Source organism: Balaenoptera musculus, chromosome 10 (assembly GCF_009873245.2).
Source record: "Balaenoptera musculus isolate JJ_BM4_2016_0621 chromosome 10, mBalMus1.pri.v3, whole genome shotgun sequence".
Lineage (NCBI taxonomy): Eukaryota > Metazoa > Chordata > Mammalia > Artiodactyla > Balaenopteridae > Balaenoptera > Balaenoptera musculus.
This window is the reverse complement of record NC_045794.1, coordinates 6,303,230-6,324,312: the sequence shown is the minus strand read 5'-3', so window position 1 is coordinate 6,324,312 and position 21,083 is coordinate 6,303,230. Positions and strand designations below refer to the sequence as shown.

General features: G+C 50.6%; 1 protein-coding gene across 15 annotated transcripts; it reads left to right on the top strand.

Moving 5' to 3' along the window:
- The first annotated feature begins 1,283 nt into the window (after positions 1-1,283).
- ZNF384 (zinc finger protein 384) lies at positions 1,284-20,443 on the top strand. Of its 15 annotated transcripts, none has more exons than XM_036866578.1 (14): positions 1,284-1,424; positions 2,609-2,668; positions 7,485-7,572; positions 8,081-8,132; positions 9,078-9,148; positions 9,437-9,674; positions 9,910-9,957; positions 10,160-10,493; positions 11,340-11,432; positions 14,943-15,167; positions 15,868-16,050; positions 17,526-17,604; positions 18,390-18,548; positions 19,111-20,443. In XM_036866578.1, exons 5-14 carry the CDS (start codon positions 9,083-9,085, stop codon positions 19,480-19,482), a joined length of 1,797 nt encoding a protein of 598 aa, XP_036722473.1. In that variant the 5' UTR covers positions 1,284-1,424; positions 2,609-2,668; positions 7,485-7,572; positions 8,081-8,132; positions 9,078-9,082; the 3' UTR covers positions 19,483-20,443. The 15 variants fall into 15 exon arrangements, with proteins under 15 accessions (XP_036722473.1, XP_036722477.1, XP_036722472.1 ...); XM_036866577.1 differs by lacking the exon at positions 1,284-1,424 and adding an exon at positions 1,446-1,690; XM_036866579.1 differs by lacking the exon at positions 1,284-1,424 and adding an exon at positions 1,885-2,086.
- The last annotated feature ends 640 nt before the right edge of the window (positions 20,444-21,083 follow it).

Here is a 21,083-nt window from a genome sequence, read left to right as displayed (position 1 = left end):
AGTGCAGGCTCAGTAGTTGTGGCACATGGGCTTAATTGCTCCACGGCATGTGGGATCTTCCCGGGCCAGGGCTCGAACCCGTGTCTCCTGCATTGGCAGGCGGATTCTTAACCACTGTGCCACCAGGGAAGCCCACTATTACTGTTAATAGGAGGCACTTTGATTCTGTTTCACTCAAAATAGAGCTGAGCCCAGAGGGATTCTGGTCAGATCTGGGACAGGCTGGTGGCAGCATTCATTTACTCAAATAGCATGTATTTATTTAGCATCTACTGTGTGCTCAGCAAAGCAGTGGGAGGGTACCATGTATGAGATAGTTTCTCCCGAGCTGCTGACAAACTTGCTGAAGAGTCACATATATGAAACAGTTAAAACAGCAAAAAAAAAAAAAAAAAAAAAAAAATACGGACTACATGCTGTGGAAATTCGGAGAACGAGACCGTTGGAGCAATCAAGGAAGGCTTCCTGAAAGAGTTCACATTAATTGTTCATTGATGCAACAAACGTTTACCAACTGCTTACTAAGTGCCAGGCTCTGAGGATACAGCAGCGAACAATTCAGAGTCCTTGCCCTCGTGGGGCCGATATTCCAGTGAGAAGAGGAGGACATCCAACAATATAGAATCAGGTAGAAGTGAGTGCTATATTTAAAAGTAAAGCCGGGTGAGTAGGAGAGGGCCACAAGAACTTAGAGACCAAAGCAAAGAGAGTAAGGGGTGTGGTTCGGCAGGGGTCGGATTCTGAGGCCTGGGAGGGGTTATTAGTTACGCTTTGGGCCTAAGGAGGGACCTCAGAAAACTACTGACACATCCTTTTCCTTTCTTTCATATTCAAAGCATTGAGACATTCTTGAGAGTATATAAGAAAAAAGAATGGTAACTCCCTACGTCTGCCTATCGCCCCTTGGGGGAAGGGAACCAGGACCCGTCTTTTAAGAATCCATACCGCCCCTCGTACCTTGATGCATAATTCATGAACCTGTCGCGTTCCCACCCTCCCACTTCCCCCGAAGTCCCTTCCGGAAGCCCGGAACCGCTGTCGTGACGGTTCGGCTCCTGCCCTTAGCAGAACCCACCTTCACTTCCGCTGTGGCGTCACATCCCTGGAGGGTCTACCGCGTCCCCGGGCAGAAGCTACTTCCGCCCCTACTTATCGTAACTTCCGCCCTGAGTATGCTTGAGCGCTAGCCGCGCCGGATGTGCTCTAGCCGCTCCCGGAAGTGACTCGACCTTTGCATTTTCCCCCCCTTTCCCCATTGCCGCCCCCCCAACACTGCTATTTCCCTCCCTCCCCCCTTTTCGTTTCCGGCGCTCCCGCCTTCTTTCAGCCGCGGCTCAACTCCGAACCAGTGGGGGGAGGGAGGGAGGGAGGGGGCGTGGAGGAATCGGGGTTCTCGGGAGCACGAGCTGCGGCACCACTTCCGGGTGAGTGTTAGGGGAGGGAGGGAGGGAGGGGGCCACCCACTGCCTCGCGCCCCCGCCCTGCGGGTGTCTCGCGCACGATCCGTGCGTGTGAGTGTGTGGGTCTGTCTCGCGCCTAAAGTGCGTGCCCGCGCGCTCGCCTGGCGCTCTCCCCCTCCCCTCGCCCCCTCCGGGTCCTCCCACCGCACTCGGCTCCCTCCTTCCCAGCAAACGCCGCCCCTCCCGCTCTCTGGCTCCGGCTCTGGCGCCGCCGCAGCCGTCGCCGCCGGGTGAGTCTCGCGCCGCTGCAGCCGGCGCGCGCCGAGCTCTCTGCTCCTTCCCCCTCCCCTTTTCCTTGGGGGGGGCGGGGAAGGGGGGGTCCACGATGGGACTGTACGTGTGTCCGTCCCGGAACCGGAAGTGGTTGTGGAGGAGCGGGCGATGGGGAGGAATGGGGGGGTTTAGGGGGCGGGTGTCTGTCTGGTGGGTGGCAGAGTTCAGCTCCCTGGAGAGGAAGGAGGGGCGTCCCAAAGAAGGGTCTTAGAGGAAGGGGTGGTGGGCGACCTCAGGAGAAGGCGCCCAGGGGCTGTCTCAGGGCAGCGAAGGTGTTTGGGGGACAGCCGGGGTCTCCAGTAGCTAGACCACTGTGCAGGCTGAGGGAGGTACTTCTTGGCGCAGGGCCTTGGGTAGGCAGGGGCGAAGTCCTCGCGGGGGGGCGGGGGAGGCCAGAGGAAGTGCCTGGGCCTGAACTGGCACTGTGCCTGACACAAGGGCTTGTGCATCCCCCCCCCCCCCCCCCCGGGTCCTCAGCTTTGCCTTCTGAGCCAGTCCTTGAGAGGCAGGGACTCTTCTCTTTTTCCAGCTCTTCTGTTCTCTAACCATCCCCACACCCCCCCCTCGCCCCCGCCTCCGGTTACCTGCGGCCCCGGGAGACCAAGAAGAACCAGTGTCTGAGCCCAGGGTTGGACCCCACGCACTGGTGGTAGAGTTCATCTTAGTTACTGGGAATTGGATGTATTTCCCTTGTATCCACATAGGGGGTGGCCCTGCACTCCTGTTTTTCTATCCTTGCATCTTTGGATTGTTGGTCGGGGGTCCGCCTGCCTTCTGGACTGAGTGCTGATGATCAAAGAATTCCTGAGGTTCTCCACAGTTCTCCGGTGGCTGCACCCTTACCGGCCCCTGTAACCCAGACAATTTGTTTACAGAAAGTTCAGGAGCCCTGGAAAGGACAAGGAATAAGACGGCAGGAGGAAGAGAGAGAGAGGGTAAGACAATTTGGGGTTAATGACTTTTCCAGTTTTGGGGGGCGAAGGGGTCATAATCAAATGGCCCTTTTGCGGACAGCGTCACAGAATTGTTAAAGTAATAGCAATTGTAATACTGGTGTTTGCTGTGGGAGAAAAATCAGCCTCTTCGTATTATCTCTTGAGGATACCCAGGAAGTTTGTGCAGAAAGTTGGCACTGTACCCCATCACCTTCCATTCCCACCAGTCCTCAACAAGAATGAGTTGTGAAATGCTCAAGTGAACTCACTAAGCAGTGTTGCATTGTGTCCAAAGGAGAAATTTATTCTGCTTTGGAGATAAATGGGCCCTAGTTGCCAGTGTAGCCTTTGTGGCATAGCTAATGGAATTGCTTTCCCATGTTTGGAACAAGCAGCACTGAGTTTAGAGTGGAGTTTGTATCCTTAACGTTGCATCAGTGTTTGGAGTGGATCTGGTGAGTGATTAGAATCTGTGGCGTGGTGTTATTTGAATTTGACGTGACAGGGTGAAGTTTGGGGGGAAAAAACTGATTCGTGGGTAGTTTGAAGTAAAACGGATAAAACTGTATGGAGTAGACTCCAGAAGTAGCTCTGGAAGAATTCAAAATATGAGGTTTGATGGTGATTGAGTTTTAGGTTGCCTGAAAATGACAATATATCAACCCAAAAGAGTTTGCGTTCAGAGCTTATAATCTTAGAGGTGTCTTCTGAGAACCAATTCCAGGCTGGTTTATAAAATTTATTCCCCATAGGTTTCTGAGCCAAGTTGGTGATTAAATATTAGGTGCATATTCCCTCTTCTCCAGACTTTTTTTTTTTTTTGTTTGTTTTTTCTTTCCTGCCTCACAATGCACAGATCCGTCAGTTAACAGTGGAATGGGCAGGGCAAGGGGAACCACTATGGCGTTCTTCCTGCAGGGTGCAGGTACAGTGGTCCAGTGGTGCCCAGGGTAGAAGGTGCTGGCTCAGATTGCCAGCTTTGTGGTGGTAGTGGTCCTGTTGGTCTCTTTGGGCATGGTGTGATGGTCTTTCCCAATAGAATTGGGATAAACCTGTTCTCAGTTATTTTGTACTTGGGGGAGTTCACAGTAGGAAGTCCCCAGATCCTATTGGGATGGCCCTTCTTGAATGCCCTTAGGACCTGAGAAAAAGATTTGTTTCCTAACTGAGGAAAAATGGTCCTGTGTGTTTCCTCAATTCAAGTCCTTAGCTAATATTGCAATCTTTCTGCAGTTGTGCATTTTGGAACAGTTTTTCTCAATAGAGTGTCTGAGATCCACGTGTCAAGTTCTTTTCCTTTTTTCTTTTTTTTAATTAATTCATTTTTTTAGTTTTGACTGTTGGGTCTTCGTTGCTGCGCGCGGGCTTTCTCTAGTTGCGGCGAGCGCGGGCTACTCTTCATTGCGGTGCGCGGGCTTCTCATTGCGGTGGCTTCTCTTGTTGTGGAGCACGGGCTCGAGGCGTGCGGGCTTCAGTAGTTGTGGCACGCGGGCTCAGTAGTTGTGGCTCGTGGGCTCTAGAGCGCAGGCTCAGCAGTTGTGGCACACGGGCCTAGCTGCTCCGCGGCATGTGGGATCTTCCCGGACCAGGTCTCGAACCCGTGTCCCCTGCATTGGCAGGTGGATTCTTAACCACTGCGCCACCAGGGAAGCCCCTCAAGTTCTTTCTGTAGTTGAATTTGAGTTGATTGTTCTTTGCATTTCTCTTTCTTGTTAGTGCTTCTAGTTGGTGATTAGTAAGCTGGGGGCTATAGATCTGATACTTTTGGGTAGTTCATTTATAATTATGTGGTCTCTATGTAATTTCTACTAATTGTCACTAATAGTTCTCATCACATGGAAGTGTTTCTCTAACTCTCCTCAGGAGTACTTTGAGCATTTTATTCTTTTTCTTCTGTGTGTTGTCTCCATCTCAATTCCATGTGCCTTATGAATTTGTTTTAGGGGTTTTATACTCTTCCATCCTCTACCCAAGTAGAAATTTAGGAGAGTCGTAAATTACTCAGAGTCATTTACTGATGTATGGGCCTAAACCTAGATTCTGGAAGCCTTGATTCCTTGGTCCATCCTCTGGCGACTAAATTGGGTTGGTGTATTTCGTGATTTCCTAAAGGTTGGTTGTGTGAGAGAATGTTATTTTCTTGAGAAAAGAAAATCATGCTTTACTTTGGGGGAAAATAATGTAAAAATTGTAAGTACCAGGAAAGAAGTGGTGGTCTTCAGCACTTCTACGAAAACTGCAATGCTGGAGGCAGTGATGTCTTTATCCCTGGACGGCTGGTAGCACTGAGGAAGGATGGACAGATGGACAAAGCTCTGGTGCAAGAGTTCAAGTCCTCCTATGTGTTTCATGGACGTAACTTAATATTGTCTTTTTTCTTCACCTTCTCAGTCTTCCAAGGTTTCTTTTGAGATTGGAAAAGGAGTATGTAGTTCCTGAACCTCTTGAAAGGAAAGTGCTGTCCAACTTAATTATAGTAAACGCCTCTTCTTATTGGAGAACAGCGGAGGCATGGTGCGGTAGTAAAGTTGGAATTAGAACCCAGATTTTCAATCTGCCAACAAAATCTTTCCATCTACTGTGTTTTTCCTTCTTTCCTGAGTTTTGGGGCTATAATAGAAGCCTGCCTCTTCCTTCCCAGTCTAGGGTAAACCCCTTCTGGTTTGTTTTTAATGTGTTGGCATAATCATCAAAACTGATGCTCTGTGGGGAATTTCCTGGTGGCCTAGTGGTCAGGATTCGGTATTGTCACTGCCGTGGTCCGGGTTCTATCCCTGGTCGGGGAACTGACATCCCGCAAGATATGCGGCGTGGCCAAAATATAAAACAAACAAACAAAAGAAAACTGGCGCTCTGTTTAGAGATGAAGTTTCCCTGTAATATCGTTACTTTCTTCGGGTTTTAAGAATGTTCATATGGGCGTACCTGGATGTCAGGATGGTTTGGTGGGCGTTCCTCCATGCGTGATAGAGAGTTGAAAGGAGAAGTGGTAAAACAACAGTTGGCAGGTATTTGAGTGAGCTGGCGCCAGGGCACCCTGTGACACAACCCCAGGGGGCGCCATTTACATCACATTCTGGCATCAGAACAGTGTTGACCCTTTTTCCGGTGTCATCCTGCAGGCAGATATTGCTTCCAGTTGGGCAAGCAGGGCTCCCCGTGCACCCCCCTTTTGGGCTGACGTATTTATCAGGAGCCCACAAACACGTTTATCATTTTGTCCTAGGAGCAGCTGTGGTTCTGATCTTCAGCTTTGTTCTTTTAAGAACCAAAGCAGAGTGAGAGACTGGGTATCCAGAGAGGTGGAGGGGCCTTTTTTTCTATTTACCCCTTCCAGACAGTCTGACCTTTTAATTCAGACCCCATCATTCTAAAATCAGTTTTCTTGGTGGCCAGGTGAGGTTTCACTGGATGTGGACAGAGAATACCATCTTTCACTGCATTTTGCTGTCATTGAAAACGTCGTTTTTGGTGTTTGCTTTTTTTTTGGCAGCCACGCTGTGGCTTGTGGGATATTAGTTCCCTGACCAGGGATTGAACCTGGGTCCTTGGCAGTGAAAGTGTGGAATCCTAACCACCGGACCACCAGGGAATTCCCTGAAAACTTCATTGTTGAAAGCATTTATTGAGAACTACCTGAAAAGTATATAGTCCATTTCTGGAAATAGTCTAAATTTTGATTTGTGAATCAAGCCCCAGCATCAGAGAGCATGTACTTAAGTTGGTCTCTTGTAGGACCCTTTCCTAGCTTGCCTTTGGTCCTGGGTTCAGGTCCCTGCTCTGCTATTCACTGTTTGCCTCCAGTTTCCTCATTTGAAAAATGGGTAACACAACATTATAAATCAACTATATTTCAGTAAAATGTTTTTTGAAGAGAAAGAAAAAAGAAAAATAGGGATTGCACTATCCTGCTTCATAGAATTGTTGTGGGATTAAATGGTGTGATGGTTGTAAAGTGCTCAGAACAGTACCTTGAACACAGTGGGCTCTTAATAGATGCTAATGGTGGTGGTGATATTGTCCTCCAAGTCACTTCGTGCCCCTTTGTAACAACCTACAGGCCATGTTTGACTCAGAAACTGCTTCCCCTGAGCCCCTGGCAGGACACTAAGAATGGATGTAGTTTGGGCATGGGGAGGAGCCCTGTTCGCCAGAATCCTGAGGACAGCCTTATTTTCAGGCTCTCACTTCCTCCCTCCTAAATTTTCACATCCGTAATGCGTTTACTTCCTTGTCTCTTTAGGGGGATATTATGATTAGATCCTCCTTTCCTTTACTCTCCAGCCTGATTCTCTACTGCATTTCCACCACAGCCGCCACCCTTGTCGATTTCATGCCTCTCAGCTAGAAGGTTAGAGGGATGGGGGCTGTCGGAGCCCTTGGCTTGGCTCCCAGGGTCTGTATGCGTAGTCTGCTGCCACTCGGTTCACCAAGTATGGAATTGCCTACTGGGTGATGGGTCCTGTGTTAGAGCCTGGGGGCAGTTCAAGATGTGGCCCCCGCCTCCCCCAAAGCTGGGCAAGATCGGGTCCCCTTACACTGTGATCTCACTGTTTCTCAACGTCCATTGCCCACGGACGGCCTGAGGCTCAAGGCCCTTTATAAAGCTGGCAGGGAACTGGGTGGCACCTGTGTGGAGAGTGTCTCGTTTTATTGCGTTTATAACTCGGGGAGCAGGATTTGTCTGTGCCTGACCCTCAGGGCATTTAAAGTTGAGTCTCATTTGTGTGAAGCTGTGGTAGCCACAGATTTGCTAGTCTACTTTGCTACTTTTGGGGAAAAATAGGCTGAAATTCAGTTCTGCTTCCCTTTATAGGTTTTATGAAAATTCAGAGTGTTGTTCAATAGAGCAAAAAATGTGATGAGACTTCTGGAGAAGGACCAGGAACACCGTTACATTTAGAGTGAGATCTTTTGCTTCACCTCCTTTGCTGAAGAACTTTCCTGGTTTCCTTAGTCACTGCTTGAGACCCAGTTTCTCTGCCCAGTCTCCCCACCCATCTCTTAGAATCCCTGGTGTCCGCCTCCAGCATGTCCTCAGTGGGGCCATGTGTGTGACCAGGCTACAAGTGGCAGCGTCCTGTGGGCCCTTCTGCCCCTCCTGGAGCTTGGCCGCTCTTGGCCCAGAGCAGCACCGCCACCGCGGTGTTAATGTTTATTCCCGCCCCTCCTCACTTCCCCTTCCCACTGGTCTCCTCCTCCCGCTTCACCTGCCTTCTGCCAGCCTGGATCTCTCCTGGTCCAGGCTTTTGGGAAGCTACCCTGGACCAATAGCCTGCAATTAAGCCTTGTTAGGAGACGTGATCAGAGTATGAAAATGAGTGGTGGGATGCCTGGGTTTCGGACCCATCTGTGACTTGCAACATGATTCTGAGGGATTCCTTTTCTTGCTTCTTATTCTTCCCTCCCCAGGTTTTAAGCTTACTTGTCATCCGCGTACAGAGGAGAACTTGAACTCTTAGAGGTATAGTGTTTGAGAACTACAGAGGAGTCTGGTAATGTGTGTGTGTTCTGACCCACCATTGTCCCTGTTCTAAATCCCTTTAGGTGGAGATCTGGGGTGCTGGTGTTAGAAACAGTCCCCGTTTTTTTTTTGGCCGTGCCATGTGGCTTGCGGGATCTTAGTTCCCCGACCAGGGATTGAACCCGAGCCCTCGGCAGTGAAAGCGCAGAGTCCTGACCACTGGACCGCCAGGAAATTCCCTAGAACCCCTTTTAAAACTGGTAACTCCTAGGTTCTTACTGCTCAGTCCAGTGTGTGTGGTACCCAGTGCAGCATCACAGATGTTCTTAGACCTTGGTGGGATCCATGGGGCGTGGGCCCCAGATATCATCTGGTACCCCAAAGACCTTGATTCTGATTCTCGCCAATTTCATTCTTTAATTCTCTTGGGCATTTTGTATTCTGGCCTAGAACCTTTTCAGGCTACAGGGAACTATAGACATGTCAGTTGGAACCCTTGAAATTTTTTATTTCAAGGAAGATGGATTTGAGGGATGAAAGGAGAGGAACAATGATAGGTACCCTGGCTGTTTTCAAGCCGACCGGTGATCTGCTTTGTGTGGGCCTTGGGCCCATGCCTTCCTCTCTCATGACTTCAATTTCTCTTTTTGTCAGCAAAAGAAAGAAATACCAATTCTGTTTATTTGGGGTACAGGAAACATTGTGTGGGTAAATGAGATGTGTGTAAGTTCTTTCACCAGCATCTGAACTGGGATAGCCTCTGTTGGATGGGGATATAGTGGTGAGTGGCTCTGACCAAAGGGACTAATATGCTAGATCCTGAGGTCTTGACTACTCATTCCCAGCCCTGTGGGAAGAGACCAGGAGCGCCTCAGCGCCCCTTCCCCATTGCTCAGCTGCTTCAGATTATTCCTGAGTGTGATGTGGTCTCGTTTCCTTCTTCAGGTAGAATGGAAGAATCTCACTTCAATTCTAACCCGTACTTCTGGCCTTCCATCCCCACGGTCTCAGGACAGGTAGGTGGTGTTTGGTTTTTTGCTCCTGCTCCACTGTGTACTTTTTTCAGCTCTGAGTAGCAGGTTCTATTACCGTGGACACTGAAGCAAGATAAATCCCATGCTGTTTCGCCAGGCCCCCTATCGTTGAGAATTACATAGGGTTTCTGTTCAGCCTCTCTCTGGAAGCACAGACATTAACCACCCGCCTTGTGATCCCCACAGAGGACGGACAGTGCGAGGTGCCGAGGGAGCGGACCGACTCGGGACTCTCCCTCAGAGGCCGCTGTCCCGTTCCTTTCCTTTCAGATCGAGAACACGATGTTCATCAACAAGATGAAGGATCAGCTGTTGCCAGAGAAGGGCTGTGGGCTGGCTCCGCCCCACTACCCCACCTTGCTGACAGTGCCTGCCTCAGTGTCCCTGCCCTCGGGCATCAGCATGGACACGGAGTCCAAGTCAGACCAGCTGACCCCGCACAGCCAGGCATCCGTTACCCAGAATATCACGGTGGTCCCTGTGCCGTCGACAGGACTGATGACCGCTGGTGAGCACCCTCGCTCTTCTCCAATCTGAGGTGTTGATCTTCCATGATCAGTACCCCAGGCTGGAGGGCGCCAAGGACATGGGGAGTGGGATATGTGTTTGATTACTCAATCAGATTTTTATTAAGTGCCTACTGTGTGCCTAGCAATGCGCTAGGCATTGTGGGCGATACAAAGAAGTAGAAGATGCGGTCCCTGCCTTTGAGGAGGTGACATTCTTTCCTTCTCTGAATCAAGGAGTCTCCTGTTCTCAGAGGTGGAGAAGAGAAGGGAGTCAATCAAGGGGTAAATCTCACTGTTACCGGGGGCGGGGTGGGGACAGGGGTTAGGAGACCATTGTTTTTCTACAGGGTTTGGGGTTTCCTGTATACTCTGGGCAGGGGGGCGGTGGTGAGGGGTTAAGTAGACAATGATCTGGGGAGAATGACGTAGGACTAGGATCAAGGCCGGGCAACGTGACACCATCTCCTTTTTCTCACAATCCTAGGTCCCGGCTTGGTTATCACATCCCCCTCAGGCTCCCTCGTGACCACAGCCTCGTCAGCTCAGACCTTCCCCATTTCGGCTCCCATGATTGTCTCAGCTCTTCCCCCTGGCTCACAAGCCCTGCAGGTGGTCCCTGACCTCTCTAAGAAGGTAGCGTCGACCCTAACAGAGGAAGGAGGCGGCGGCGGCGGTGGCGGTGGCACTGTGGCCGCTAAGCCCCCCCGGGGCCGAAAGAAGAAGCGGATGCTGGAATCGGGGCTGCCCGAGATGAACGACCCTTACGTCCTCTCCCCTGAGGATGACGATGACCATCAGAAAGACGGCAAGACCTACAGGTAAGGATCAGAGCCGGGGGCAGGATGGGGCGCGGCTCTCTCAGCTTCCCTGCCCCCACGGGGCTCTGCGCTCTGGCAGCTTCCACCTCAGATCCACGTGCATGTCAGGTGTTCTGTTGAGGGGTAGGAAGGTGGAGCTTCTGGCCCTTCTCTGGCTCCTCTTCCCCAGGATGCAGACCCATTTCACCCCTTCCTTTTTTGAGGTCTTCAGCATTGACTTATTTTGGGGTGACGTAATGGAATTTCTTTCTTGTAATGAGGCTTTAGACTGGGTTTGAGACTCTTGTCTCCAGCTCCTTTTTGGTTTCTACATTTTCCATTCCTATTTTTCCAAGAAACATTTCTGGTAAGCCCCTAACCTTAACCGGTGTGCTATCCATCGGTTCTTGGGCCGTATTTGAGCATTGAGCCTGCCTGACCCTGCATGGTTGGGATGATGGGAGGGGTCTGTATAAAAAGGTGGAACGAATAGGATACCTCCCCTTCCCCCCTGTGGAATATATGCTTGTGAAATGGCTGTTTGCTCACTTTCTCATTCATGGAAGTTCTTTTGATCCTCCACTTCCTTTAAGTCGTCCATTGCCAAAAAGCATTATAAGCATATTTGCATGTGGTACTATACAAAAATAATTACATATCTAAACTCCCTGCCCTTTGAAAGGTGGAAATCTTTTAATCCCTTTGAGAACCGTCAAGGGCCCTAGTGGGTTTGGGGAGTCTGGTCCCAGTGTACAGAGTGGAATAACCACCGTCACAGCTTTGACGCAGACAGGGGTAGATGTGCATGGCTGGGAGACTGGGTCTGTCCTTAGTGTACCGAGATGGGCAATGTTGTTCCCATTTTAGGAGCGAAGGGAACTGCGGCACAGGAAATGGACAGAGCCTTGGGCTCATGGATTCAGTTCCCGGCTCCACCACGAACTTGCTGTGTGACCCTGGGCAAGTCCTTTTCCCCTCTCTGGGCCTCAGTTTCCTCATCTGTAAAATGGGGAGAATTCTGTTTATGCCTCCCAGTTGTTGGGAGTATATATCAAATGAGATTTGAAATGTTGGGAACTTCGAAAGAGATGAGAAATAGTCATCATTTAGCATTTACTTTTATGTGTTGTACACTTCTACCATGGAGAGTTCAGAGCGTTTAAATCCGTCTTTGTAAGTCAAAATGAGGGGAGTGTTGCTATGCAGAAAGTATTGAGCACTGCAGAATTCCAGCTCATAATCTGAAAGTTCACTGCAGCTTTATTATTACAGGTGTACCCCACTTTACACAGTAAAAGTGTTCCTGAACAATGTTTACATCATATCATATTATAAAGGTACTTGACAAGTTTGGTTCATTTAAAGGTATCATTCCATAAAATGAAAATCCCTTTTAAATTTATTTTGTAGAAATTTGGGTTTCTATGTGTTGGCTTAAAGTGAGGTCATTGTGACATGGAGCTACACCTGAACAAGACCGGTTGTTGCAGGATCGGGGGGAGGGCCCCCCGACACTCTGTAGGGCCCTTCACATGGATCAGTGCCATCTGGTTCTGCCCAGGTTTCTCTCTCTCTGTCTTCCGGACCCACATGAAAGCTATTTCTGGACTTCCCACACTGTGCATGTGCACAGAAATGTGAATATACAACTGGAGGGCAGCCCTGATAGGATTTTCCACACACTACCTCCAGGTGACTAAAGAGAACTCTGAATTTAAGGGGGACTGATGATGTTATAGGTAAACGGAATTTCTTCAGAAACTCAGAACTCTGAGGCTCCAAAGGAATTTTTTAATCACGAAGAATCCCTGTTTTGATGCGGGTGTGGGTCAACCACATCCATTCCTGTGGTCTGTGGCATTTGACTGGGTATTGGGGGAACTGGGTTCTTTCTCTCTGGGCAAGTCAACTTATTTCTAGTAAAATTTGAAGACCAATCGTGGCCCTCATCTATCCTGTGGAAATGTTTTGAGGGAAAATCAGAGTATCTGAAAGTGTTTTTGAACATCTTAGGGACAAAAGGGTTGATAATTCAATTCAAAGCGGTTACTGTAACCAAGGCCATTGCCTTGCATGCCTCCAAGGGAGCACCCTTGTGGTGTCGGGTGTGAGTGATGCCCCCTGGAGCTGTGCGCCGAGCGACACGGCCGCTGCCCACGGCCACAGCTCTCCTAATCGGGTTTCTTTCCCGGCACCTGACACCTTGCATTAGGCTTGTACTTACTTGGCTTCTCTGTAGTTTTAGTGTTTAAACATTTCTGGCAGATGATAGGATGGTCCAGCTTCCCCCTGGATACCTCTAGTGTGAGGAGTCTTATTAAGGTTAGGTGAGAATGAATCCTCTTCGCCCTTTGGCAGATTGCTTTACCTTTCTGAGCCTTGGTGCTCCTTTCTGTAGAACAGGGATAGCACTTGTCAGGTGGTTTTAAGGAGCGGAAACAATGTGTTTAAAGGACCTAATTGGAGCCCGGCAGTATCAGGCACAACAACAGGTGGCAACTATTACTACCGTTATTATTATGTTGTTATTATGATTATCCTTATTATACTCATACCTCTGGAGACAGCTCATTTTGTTGCCAGTCCATTATTGATGAGTTTAAGTTTTGCAGATTCTTCCCTAGTTGAAAACTTTGAAGAAGAGGGTTATTTTCTCTTCTATAATTAATTTCAGGTTAAGGGGTGCAGTTATGTATTCAGCATTCACAGGCAAACTAATGAGGTTTTGTTTGAGCTAAAATCATTCCACCTGTCTGAGAAATCTTAGTGGAGGGAAGTTATTTTGTAACTCTAGTGCAGTTCCTCTCCAAGTGACAATGTGTCTAGTTTTCTAACCTCAGTTTTAGTGGAATATATAGTAGCATGAGCTCATTCATCACTGATGCTGCTAACATTAACGCAGTTTTATTGTTAGAGAATGCTTGGCTTACCATTGACTATCCTGGGTGTTTGCTGGCCCTTTTGGGGGGTTATTTATCTCTCCATTTTACAGAGCAGAAAATTGAGGTCTAGATTGATGAGCAAGCCTGTAGCTGAACCCTGAGTAGAGCCCCGGTGTCCAGACTTCCATTGGCTGTGTCCTTTGGACCCTGCTAACTGTAAACAGAACCTCCCACCCTCGCCCACAGTGGTTGGGCATCCCAGACAACAGCCAGGGGTTGGTAAACAGGTAATGGGATTTCTTTCAGAATTATCAAGTGACTAGAGAACTAGAAATGGGCCTCAATGATTGCATTTTTAATGGCAGCATTAATACAGGAACCATACCCCCAAGTAACAGTGGTCTCTTCTTCTCTGAGGAGCTCAGAGTTCTTTTTAGTCTGCATCTCAGTTATTCTCTGAATATTCTCTTGGGATCAGGAAAAAAGCAGAAGTCACCTTTCACCATCCTAAGCCCCTCTTAGAGAAGTTGGGGGGCACCCAGAGAAGAGGGACTTGCCCCAGTTGCCTGGCTTCTAGGCTGCGGCCCTTGCTACCAGCCCACATTGTGTGCTGGTGAGTTGTTTGAGTGATAGGGTTCCAGCTCACATATAGATAGCTTTCGCCCAGTGAAGTCTGAATAGTTGTGACTTATCTTGCCCACAGGCCTCCTTATTTGATATTGTTGGGCAGTATCAGAGCAGGAAGAAGGATTACCAGCTCAGATGATGCATGAAAGTATATTCAGATGATACCGTTGTCAACCCGAAGTGCTGGCATTGTGCTAGGAAAGGAAACTCAGTATTTTGCCAGTCTTTTTCTCCTTAATATTTGAGGGGTACAACCCACTCCAGCAGTTACGTTGGCTCATTGCGGAAGTAATTCTCACTTGATTGCCAAGGGGCTGGGGGCTGGGGGGAGTCGGTGGGACATCAGATACAGAGCAGAGGCCAGACATATGGTTTGGGAAAGCCCCCTCCACAGAATCCTGATAATTCTTCACCTCATCCCTCTAGAAATCACTGGCAAAAAGGAGAAAATCTGTGAGAGAAGACAATTATCTGAGGAGACAGAAAAGTCCTCTGAGAAATCTAGTCAGTTTGTCCTCATTGTCACCTCAGGAGCTTGAGGATTACCTGAGGGATGTACTTTCTTCACGGGAGACTGGGGAAAAGGGTTCTTTAAAAGTCTGAAGTCAAGTTACAGGCAGAAGGAAAACAGAAGTTAGGTGATATTCCTGGTCTGGTGAAAGCCATGTCAGCCCAGGGCCTGTAATGAGATTTTCCTGTCTTACCTGGTTGAATTCTTGTTTATGTACACACTTAGGGAGTCCAGGCATTCAGCAATCACTTATTAAATACTTGTGTTGGGCTGTATTAGAAGTGCAGGCTGTAAAGATAGATAAAATAGAGCTCCTCCTCTCGAGGGCCTTGCGCTGTCGCTGGAGTAGAAGAGAGATCAGATAGGCTGGCATCTTTGGAAGTGGCGGGGCGGGTTCAGCAACGCCCTCTCAGTGGGCAGGGCCGTAACCGCTGCCCTCCCTTGGCCCAGGTGCCGGATGTGCTCCCTGACGTTCTACTCGAAGTCGGAGATGCAGATCCACTCCAAGTCACACACCGAGACCAAGCCCCACAAGTGCCCGCACTGCTCCAAGACGTTCGCCAACAGCTCCTACCTGGCCCAGCACATCCGTATCCACTCGGGGGCCAAGCCCTACAGTTGTAACTTCTGTGAGAAGTCCTTCCGCCAGCTCTCTCACCTCCAGCAGCACACCCGGTAAGGCTGCTCTCAGTCTCCGCCTGACTCCGTGCCGTGGACCCCTCACCCCGAGGCCACGTGGCCCACGCCTCCTCTTTTCTCCACATGTTTTCTTTTGTCCCTTTCAACTCTGCCCTCTGGGAGCCTCGATTCTCTCCCACTGCCGTCTGTGAAAACTAAACTGCATATCCCTGCAGCTTGGGGGTGGTGCCTGGAGAATTGTGCTCTCCGGTCCCAAAGTCTGGAACGATTTTTGTGGCTTCTCTCTGTGTCTGTGTTTGGAAGTCTTCTGCAGAGCAGGCCCTGCTTTTACTGTATGCTTCAGTTCAGAGCCAAGGTGTGCATTCAACCTCAGGTCCATGGGGAACAGGCGGTGTTGGTCTTTGTTCAAATTACTGTTTGGAAGCGGGGTGTCTGTGGTGAGTGTGTGACCTTGGCACAAAGCAGAGGGCTGACGAGACCGAAATCTTTGAGGTTACAGGAGCCAGGGGTGCAGCTCTTCATCATCTCACTGCCATTCTAGCCACCGACTTAAGATCAGCAGCAACCTAGATGTGGGTGTCCTCTTCACGAGCCTCTCCAGGCCGGCGTGGGTTTGAGGGGGAGGGAGGAGGGGTACTCTCATCCGTCAAGCAACATCATTTCACCCAGCGGAGAGCTGAGCCCGTGGTGTCGAACCGCTCCCTCCTCCCCCCTTCCCTCCTCTCCTCTCCGGCAGGATCCACTCCAAGATGCACACGGAGACCATCAAGCCCCACAAGTGCCCGCATTGCTCCAAGACCTTCGCCAACACCTCCTACCTGGCCCAGCACCTCCGTATCCACTCGGGGGCCAAGCCCTACAACTGTTCGTACTGCCAGAAGGCCTTCCGCCAGCTCTCCCACCTCCAGCAGCACACACGGTAAGGGAGAGTGGCGGGCTACTGCCCTCCGCCCCGCTGGCATGCCCTCCCCACCCCCGCCCCGGACACACACAGCAACCCGCATGCGGGGGGCGGGGGAGAGACCCGGCCGGAGGAGAGCACGGCTGGCATCTGGGAGGAAGACCAAGCAAGACTGGAGACACAAGTGGACGCTCAGAGAGCCTTTCTGGGGCAGAAGTAGCGCCGAGGAGACACAGTGACTGGGGGACATTCCCTGATCCGAGGGAGGAGGAAACTCACTGGGAGCAGAGCCGACGTTTCCTTCCCTCGTTTCCCTCCCTGGAGACACCTGTGCACACATCCTGCAAGATTCTCTCCTCGATGCCAAAGCAGGGCCATTTGGTTGGAGAAGACCCTCCCTCTAGCCCTTAGGGCGCCGATTATGAACGGGAGATATAATCAGATTTCAGCTGGGTACCAACCCCGTGACACCTACGGCACCAAGCAAGGCTCCAGGGGATGCCAGGAGTACAGAGGAGAACAAAGCGCAGCGTAAATATTCACAGAGAACTGGCAAATGAAGCGAAAATGCTCCCCCTCCGTAAGGATGCGCACTTTGTCCCGTGAATCTGGAGTGGCTCGGAGGTGAGCCTGCTTCCTGGAAGAGCTGATGGTCTCCTTCAGTGGGATCTCAAGTTGAGCTGGAGTCCAGACTCCTGCTGGCCACAGGTCTCCTCTCCCGGCTGCTTCTGGAGGTGGCGATCCCTCTTAATAGTGGTCCGACAGCTTGCTTCTCGAAGAGGAGGAATCGGGCTTTCCTCACAAGGAGACGTGTCCTGCGAGGTTTTCAGGATTTTATACCCGGGATCTCGAAAAGCACCTGGTCACAGAGATGCTTCTGAAGTCCCTGCCGAGGAGCAGGGGTCCGCCGACCTTCAAGTCCTTGGCTCGTCTTAGCAGAGGGCCCTATAGTGTTTGGAAAGAGGTCAGATCAGTACTAAACTAGGCATTTCCTGCCGTTAGGGGCTGAGCCGGGAAAAGCCCCAAGGAGCTTCCACCAGCATCGTTGCTGCCGCCCTTCACAGTTCACATAACTCTGTGCTTTTCTTTGACCCCAGAACTTTCTCTGCGACTGGTGCTAATAAGGCTGAGGGGGTAGTTTCTGGCTGTATGTTGGGGGCCAAGGGAGAAGTGTTATGTGTTTCTTTTTTCTCGCCGTGTGTTTTATCTCACGTTTCTGAACTCTCGTGAGAGCCGGTGACCGTAGGAGCTGCCTTGGCTGCCAGATCGTGGCCTCCCTGCGCCTTGGCTGCCAAGCCCCCGGCCCTCCCCCAGCGGAGAGGAGCCCAGCTTGAGCGGAGTGTTGCGGGCGGCGAGCAGCAGTCGGGCCCGCTGGCCTGAGCCGGCGTCCCCTGGAGGCCCACCCGGTGCTCCCAGAGGAGGCCGTTAAGGCGCTGGTCCCTGAGCGGCCCTGCTGACGTCCTTCCCCTTTCTTCTTCTCTCGTCCCGTGCAGAATCCACACCGGGGATAGGCCGTACAAATGTGCACACCCGGGCTGCGAGAAAGCCTTCACACAGCTCTCCAACCTGCAGGTAGGTGTTCCACCCTCCACACGAGGCCTTGAGTCGAAGACTTGGGGTCACAGTGCCGTTTGACTAGTATAGTGGTCCTCAAACTTCTTCAGGACGCTTTACATTCTTAATAGTCACTGGGGAGCCCAAAGAGCTTTCGTTGATGTGGGTAACACCAAATTACGTAGACATTATGAAACTGAAAAACTATTTAGTAATTTGTTTAAAAATAACACACCCCATTGTACATTAACATAAATAACATATCTCTTAACCTCCCTTCCCGCAAAAAGAAGTTTAGTGAGAAGAACGGCATTGCTTTATGTTTATGCACGTTTCTCTAATGTCTGGCTTACTAGAAGATGGAGAGAGTCTCTTATCTGCTGCGTTCAGTCTTTACGATATTACACATCATGTAATCTCTATATAGTCATGAAAGAATGAGAGTGAAAAGGCAAACAGTGTCTTCTTCTTCTTCTTATTATTATTATTATTTTGAAAATAGTTTTGACCGTGTGGGCCCCCTGAAAAGGTCTTGGTGTTCCCTAGCAATCCCCACGCCTCCCTGTGAGAACCACCGGACTAGTGGGACCAGGTGTAGCCGCCATCCTGACTTGAAGGATCCTGCGGGATGCTGCTTCCCTTAGCTGGTAGCGTCTGAAGTTTCATTTGAAGCAATTTCTGTTGCCTTTGGACGGAAGAGAACCCAGGAGGCCTGGCACCCAGTCCAGGGCTTTCCATTAAGGTCAAGGAGGCAGGAGGGCAGAGTCTGACGCACCCATCCTGATTTCTCCTTATTTTCTCAGTCCCACAGGCGGCAGCACAACAAAGATAAACCCTTCAAGTGCCACAACTGTCACCGGGCGTACACAGACGCAACCTCGCTGGAGGTGCACCTGTCCACGCACACAGTGAAGCATGCCAAGGTGTACACCTGCACCATCTGCAGCCGGGCGTACACGTCGGTGAGCACTCAGAGCCCCCCTCCCCTTCCCCGCAAGCGGCTTCACCCCGCCTTTTTGGTAAAGAGCTGCCGCAGTGAATACACCCCATCCCTTGCTCCAACTTGCCAGGATCAGTAAAGAGAACAGAAATTGAAAAGACCCAGAGCTGAGGAATTTGGGGGATGCCTGGTCCCTTAAGCCTATAGCGATTGCTCAGCAGTGATTCTTCATTTTACTTAGACATAGGACAAAAGAAAGCGTCTTGAAATTGTGAGAGACGAGAGATTTCAGTTAGATGTTCTCCGTTAGGCTCCAGAAGAAGGTGGTCAGGTTGTTCCATTCAGAGATCTTTGAGAAAGTGACAGCTTTCCCCGTGCCAGTTGAATGCCCACGGTTACCCTAAAGGTCCCCACCCTTGCCCACCCGGTGCGAGCACTGAAAGTGGCTCACGGGGAGAACGTGCGTGGCTCCAGAGCGCCTCTGTATAAGCGTCGTTCTGTTCAAGGTAACAGCCCAGGGTGCTGGTTACAGGGAGCTTCCTTCCTTCTCTTCCTTCCCTCAACCCCTCTTCCATCCCCCTCAGGAAACGTACCTGATGAAGCACATGCGCAAACACAACCCTCCTGATCTCCAGCAGCAGGTGCAGGCGGCGGCGGCGGCGGCGGCGGTGGCCCAGGCCCAGGCCCAGGCTCAAGCGCAGGCTCAAGCGCAGGCCCAAGCTCAGGCCCAGGCCTCCCAGGCTTCGCAGCAGCCACAGCAGCAGCCGCCACAGCCTCCGCACTTCCAGTCCCCGGGGGCGGCCCCCCAGGGCGGGGGTGGCGGGGACAGCAACCCCAACCCCCCGCCCCAGTGCTCCTTCGACCTGACCCCCTATAAGACGGCAGAGCACCACAAGGACATCTGCCTCACCGTCACCACCAGCACCATCCAGGTAGAGCACCTGGCCAGCTCGTAGAGACCTGTGCTGCCGTCCCCCGGGGAGAGGGGAAAGAGGCTCTGGTCCCTTCTTTCTCCAGCTCCTCTTGGTGGGAAAAGTCCTCTTCTTCCTTGACAGGCCACGGCTCCATCTCCTTGGGCCTCAGGCATGGCCTTCTCTCACAGGATACCATCCTTATTGTCTCAGCTCCTCTTCCGAAGGAACGTCAGCCCTCCTGAATGGCAGAGGAGTACTGAGCTGGCCGCGTAATCCAGCAGCCTCCCGCCTAAGCGTAGCTTTTAACATTGGGGGTTGGTGCTCAGGGGAGGGGTTTGCTATGACCTCATAGAGACTTTTCCAGCGTGGGCACTTACTCTCTCCTCACCCTCGTAATCCTCCAAGCTCGGGCTGACAGAGGACTAGAGGCTGGCACTCCCAGACGTCAGAGGAGGGAGCCCTAAACGCAAGCAGCCTCCTGTTCTGTTCTTGCCTGCGAAAGAACAGAGGTTCCTCCCGTGCCCCTGTCCCTGGGAGCCGTTTTCTTCCCCTCATGATCTCACCTCACTTCCTACCTGATGCTGGAGGGAGGTCTGGGGCGGGTCAGACCCCCTTTATTTGTAAAGGGGCGAGGGCCGAGATGTGGTCCCCAAGGGGCCGGAGATCCCCAAAATGGCCGACGGTGGCTTAGAAGTGTGGGTTATGGTTTTCCTTGGAGCCTCTCCCCCTCTCTGCCAGCCGAGGCCCTGTGCTCAGTCTCCCCGTCCCCAACCTAAGGAGCTGCGGGTTCTTTATGAAACCCCACAATAAGGGGGCTGCAGAGAAGGGAGAGTTCGGGGCAGATGCAAGGACTGGACTTAGCTCCCTAGGTGCCGCGGTCAGTTGCCGGACACGGATTTATATATAAATATATATATATAAATATATATATACCCACTCATCACGGCCATCTTTGTTGTAACCATTTCTGTGTTTATAAATGCATTATCTCTGAGAATTTTCATATTTGATGTTTTGTTTATTTTTGTCCCTTTTATTTTTCTCCACCCTGTCTTCTGGCCAATGGCATTTTTATTTCCTTTCGTCTTTTTTTTTTTTTTTTTTTTTAAATCATGGCAGATTTCAGAGAAAAGAGAAAATGGAAAAAAAAAATCAGGAAACCAGTTGTTATAAAGTAATTTAAAATGAGGAAAAAAAGAAAAACTTATGTACAAAACCAAGGGGTGTTTTTAGAACCTTGTATAGAAATAAATTCGTGTAAAAGGATCAGAGGCAGTGGAGCTACTGATGTGAGTATAAGCATGGGAAACAGCTATCTGGGGAGACGTTCAAGGCCAGTACTAAGGATTTACAGTAGAGCGTGCGAACGCTAGGAACGAATGCTGTGTGATGGGGCTGTGTGTGTATCCCTAGCCATAGAAAGGCACAACTCTGAAATTCCTGAAGTGAAACCTTGCTTTCTGAGGGTTCCGACATACAAATCCTGCCGTGAGGACTGTCGTCTAAGGTGTAAGAGCAGGGTTTCGGTCGTGTGTTAGCAAGACTCCTCGAAGCTCTCCCTACCCAGGAAATGGAAGCACGGCCTCCTGGAAGGACCTGCACTGCTGCCAGAGCATCCGTGGGCTCAGTGCTAATTCCAGCTG

What these genes read in the sequence shown, in the direction of transcription:
- ZNF384 (XM_036866582.1), top strand. Translation starts at nt 9,083, where the DNA reads ATGGAAGAATCTCACTTCAATTCTAACCCGTACTTCTGGCCTTCCATC. An exon ending in TCCCCACGGTCTCAGGACAG is followed by an intron (nt 9,149 to 9,436) that starts GTAGGTGGTGTT and finishes CTTTCCTTTCAG; the next exon opens with ATCGAGAACACGATGTTCAT. An exon ending in AAAGACGGCAAGACCTACAG is followed by an intron (nt 10,494 to 11,339) that starts GTAAGGATCAGA and finishes TTCCCATTTTAG; the next exon opens with GAGCGAAGGGAACTGCGGCA.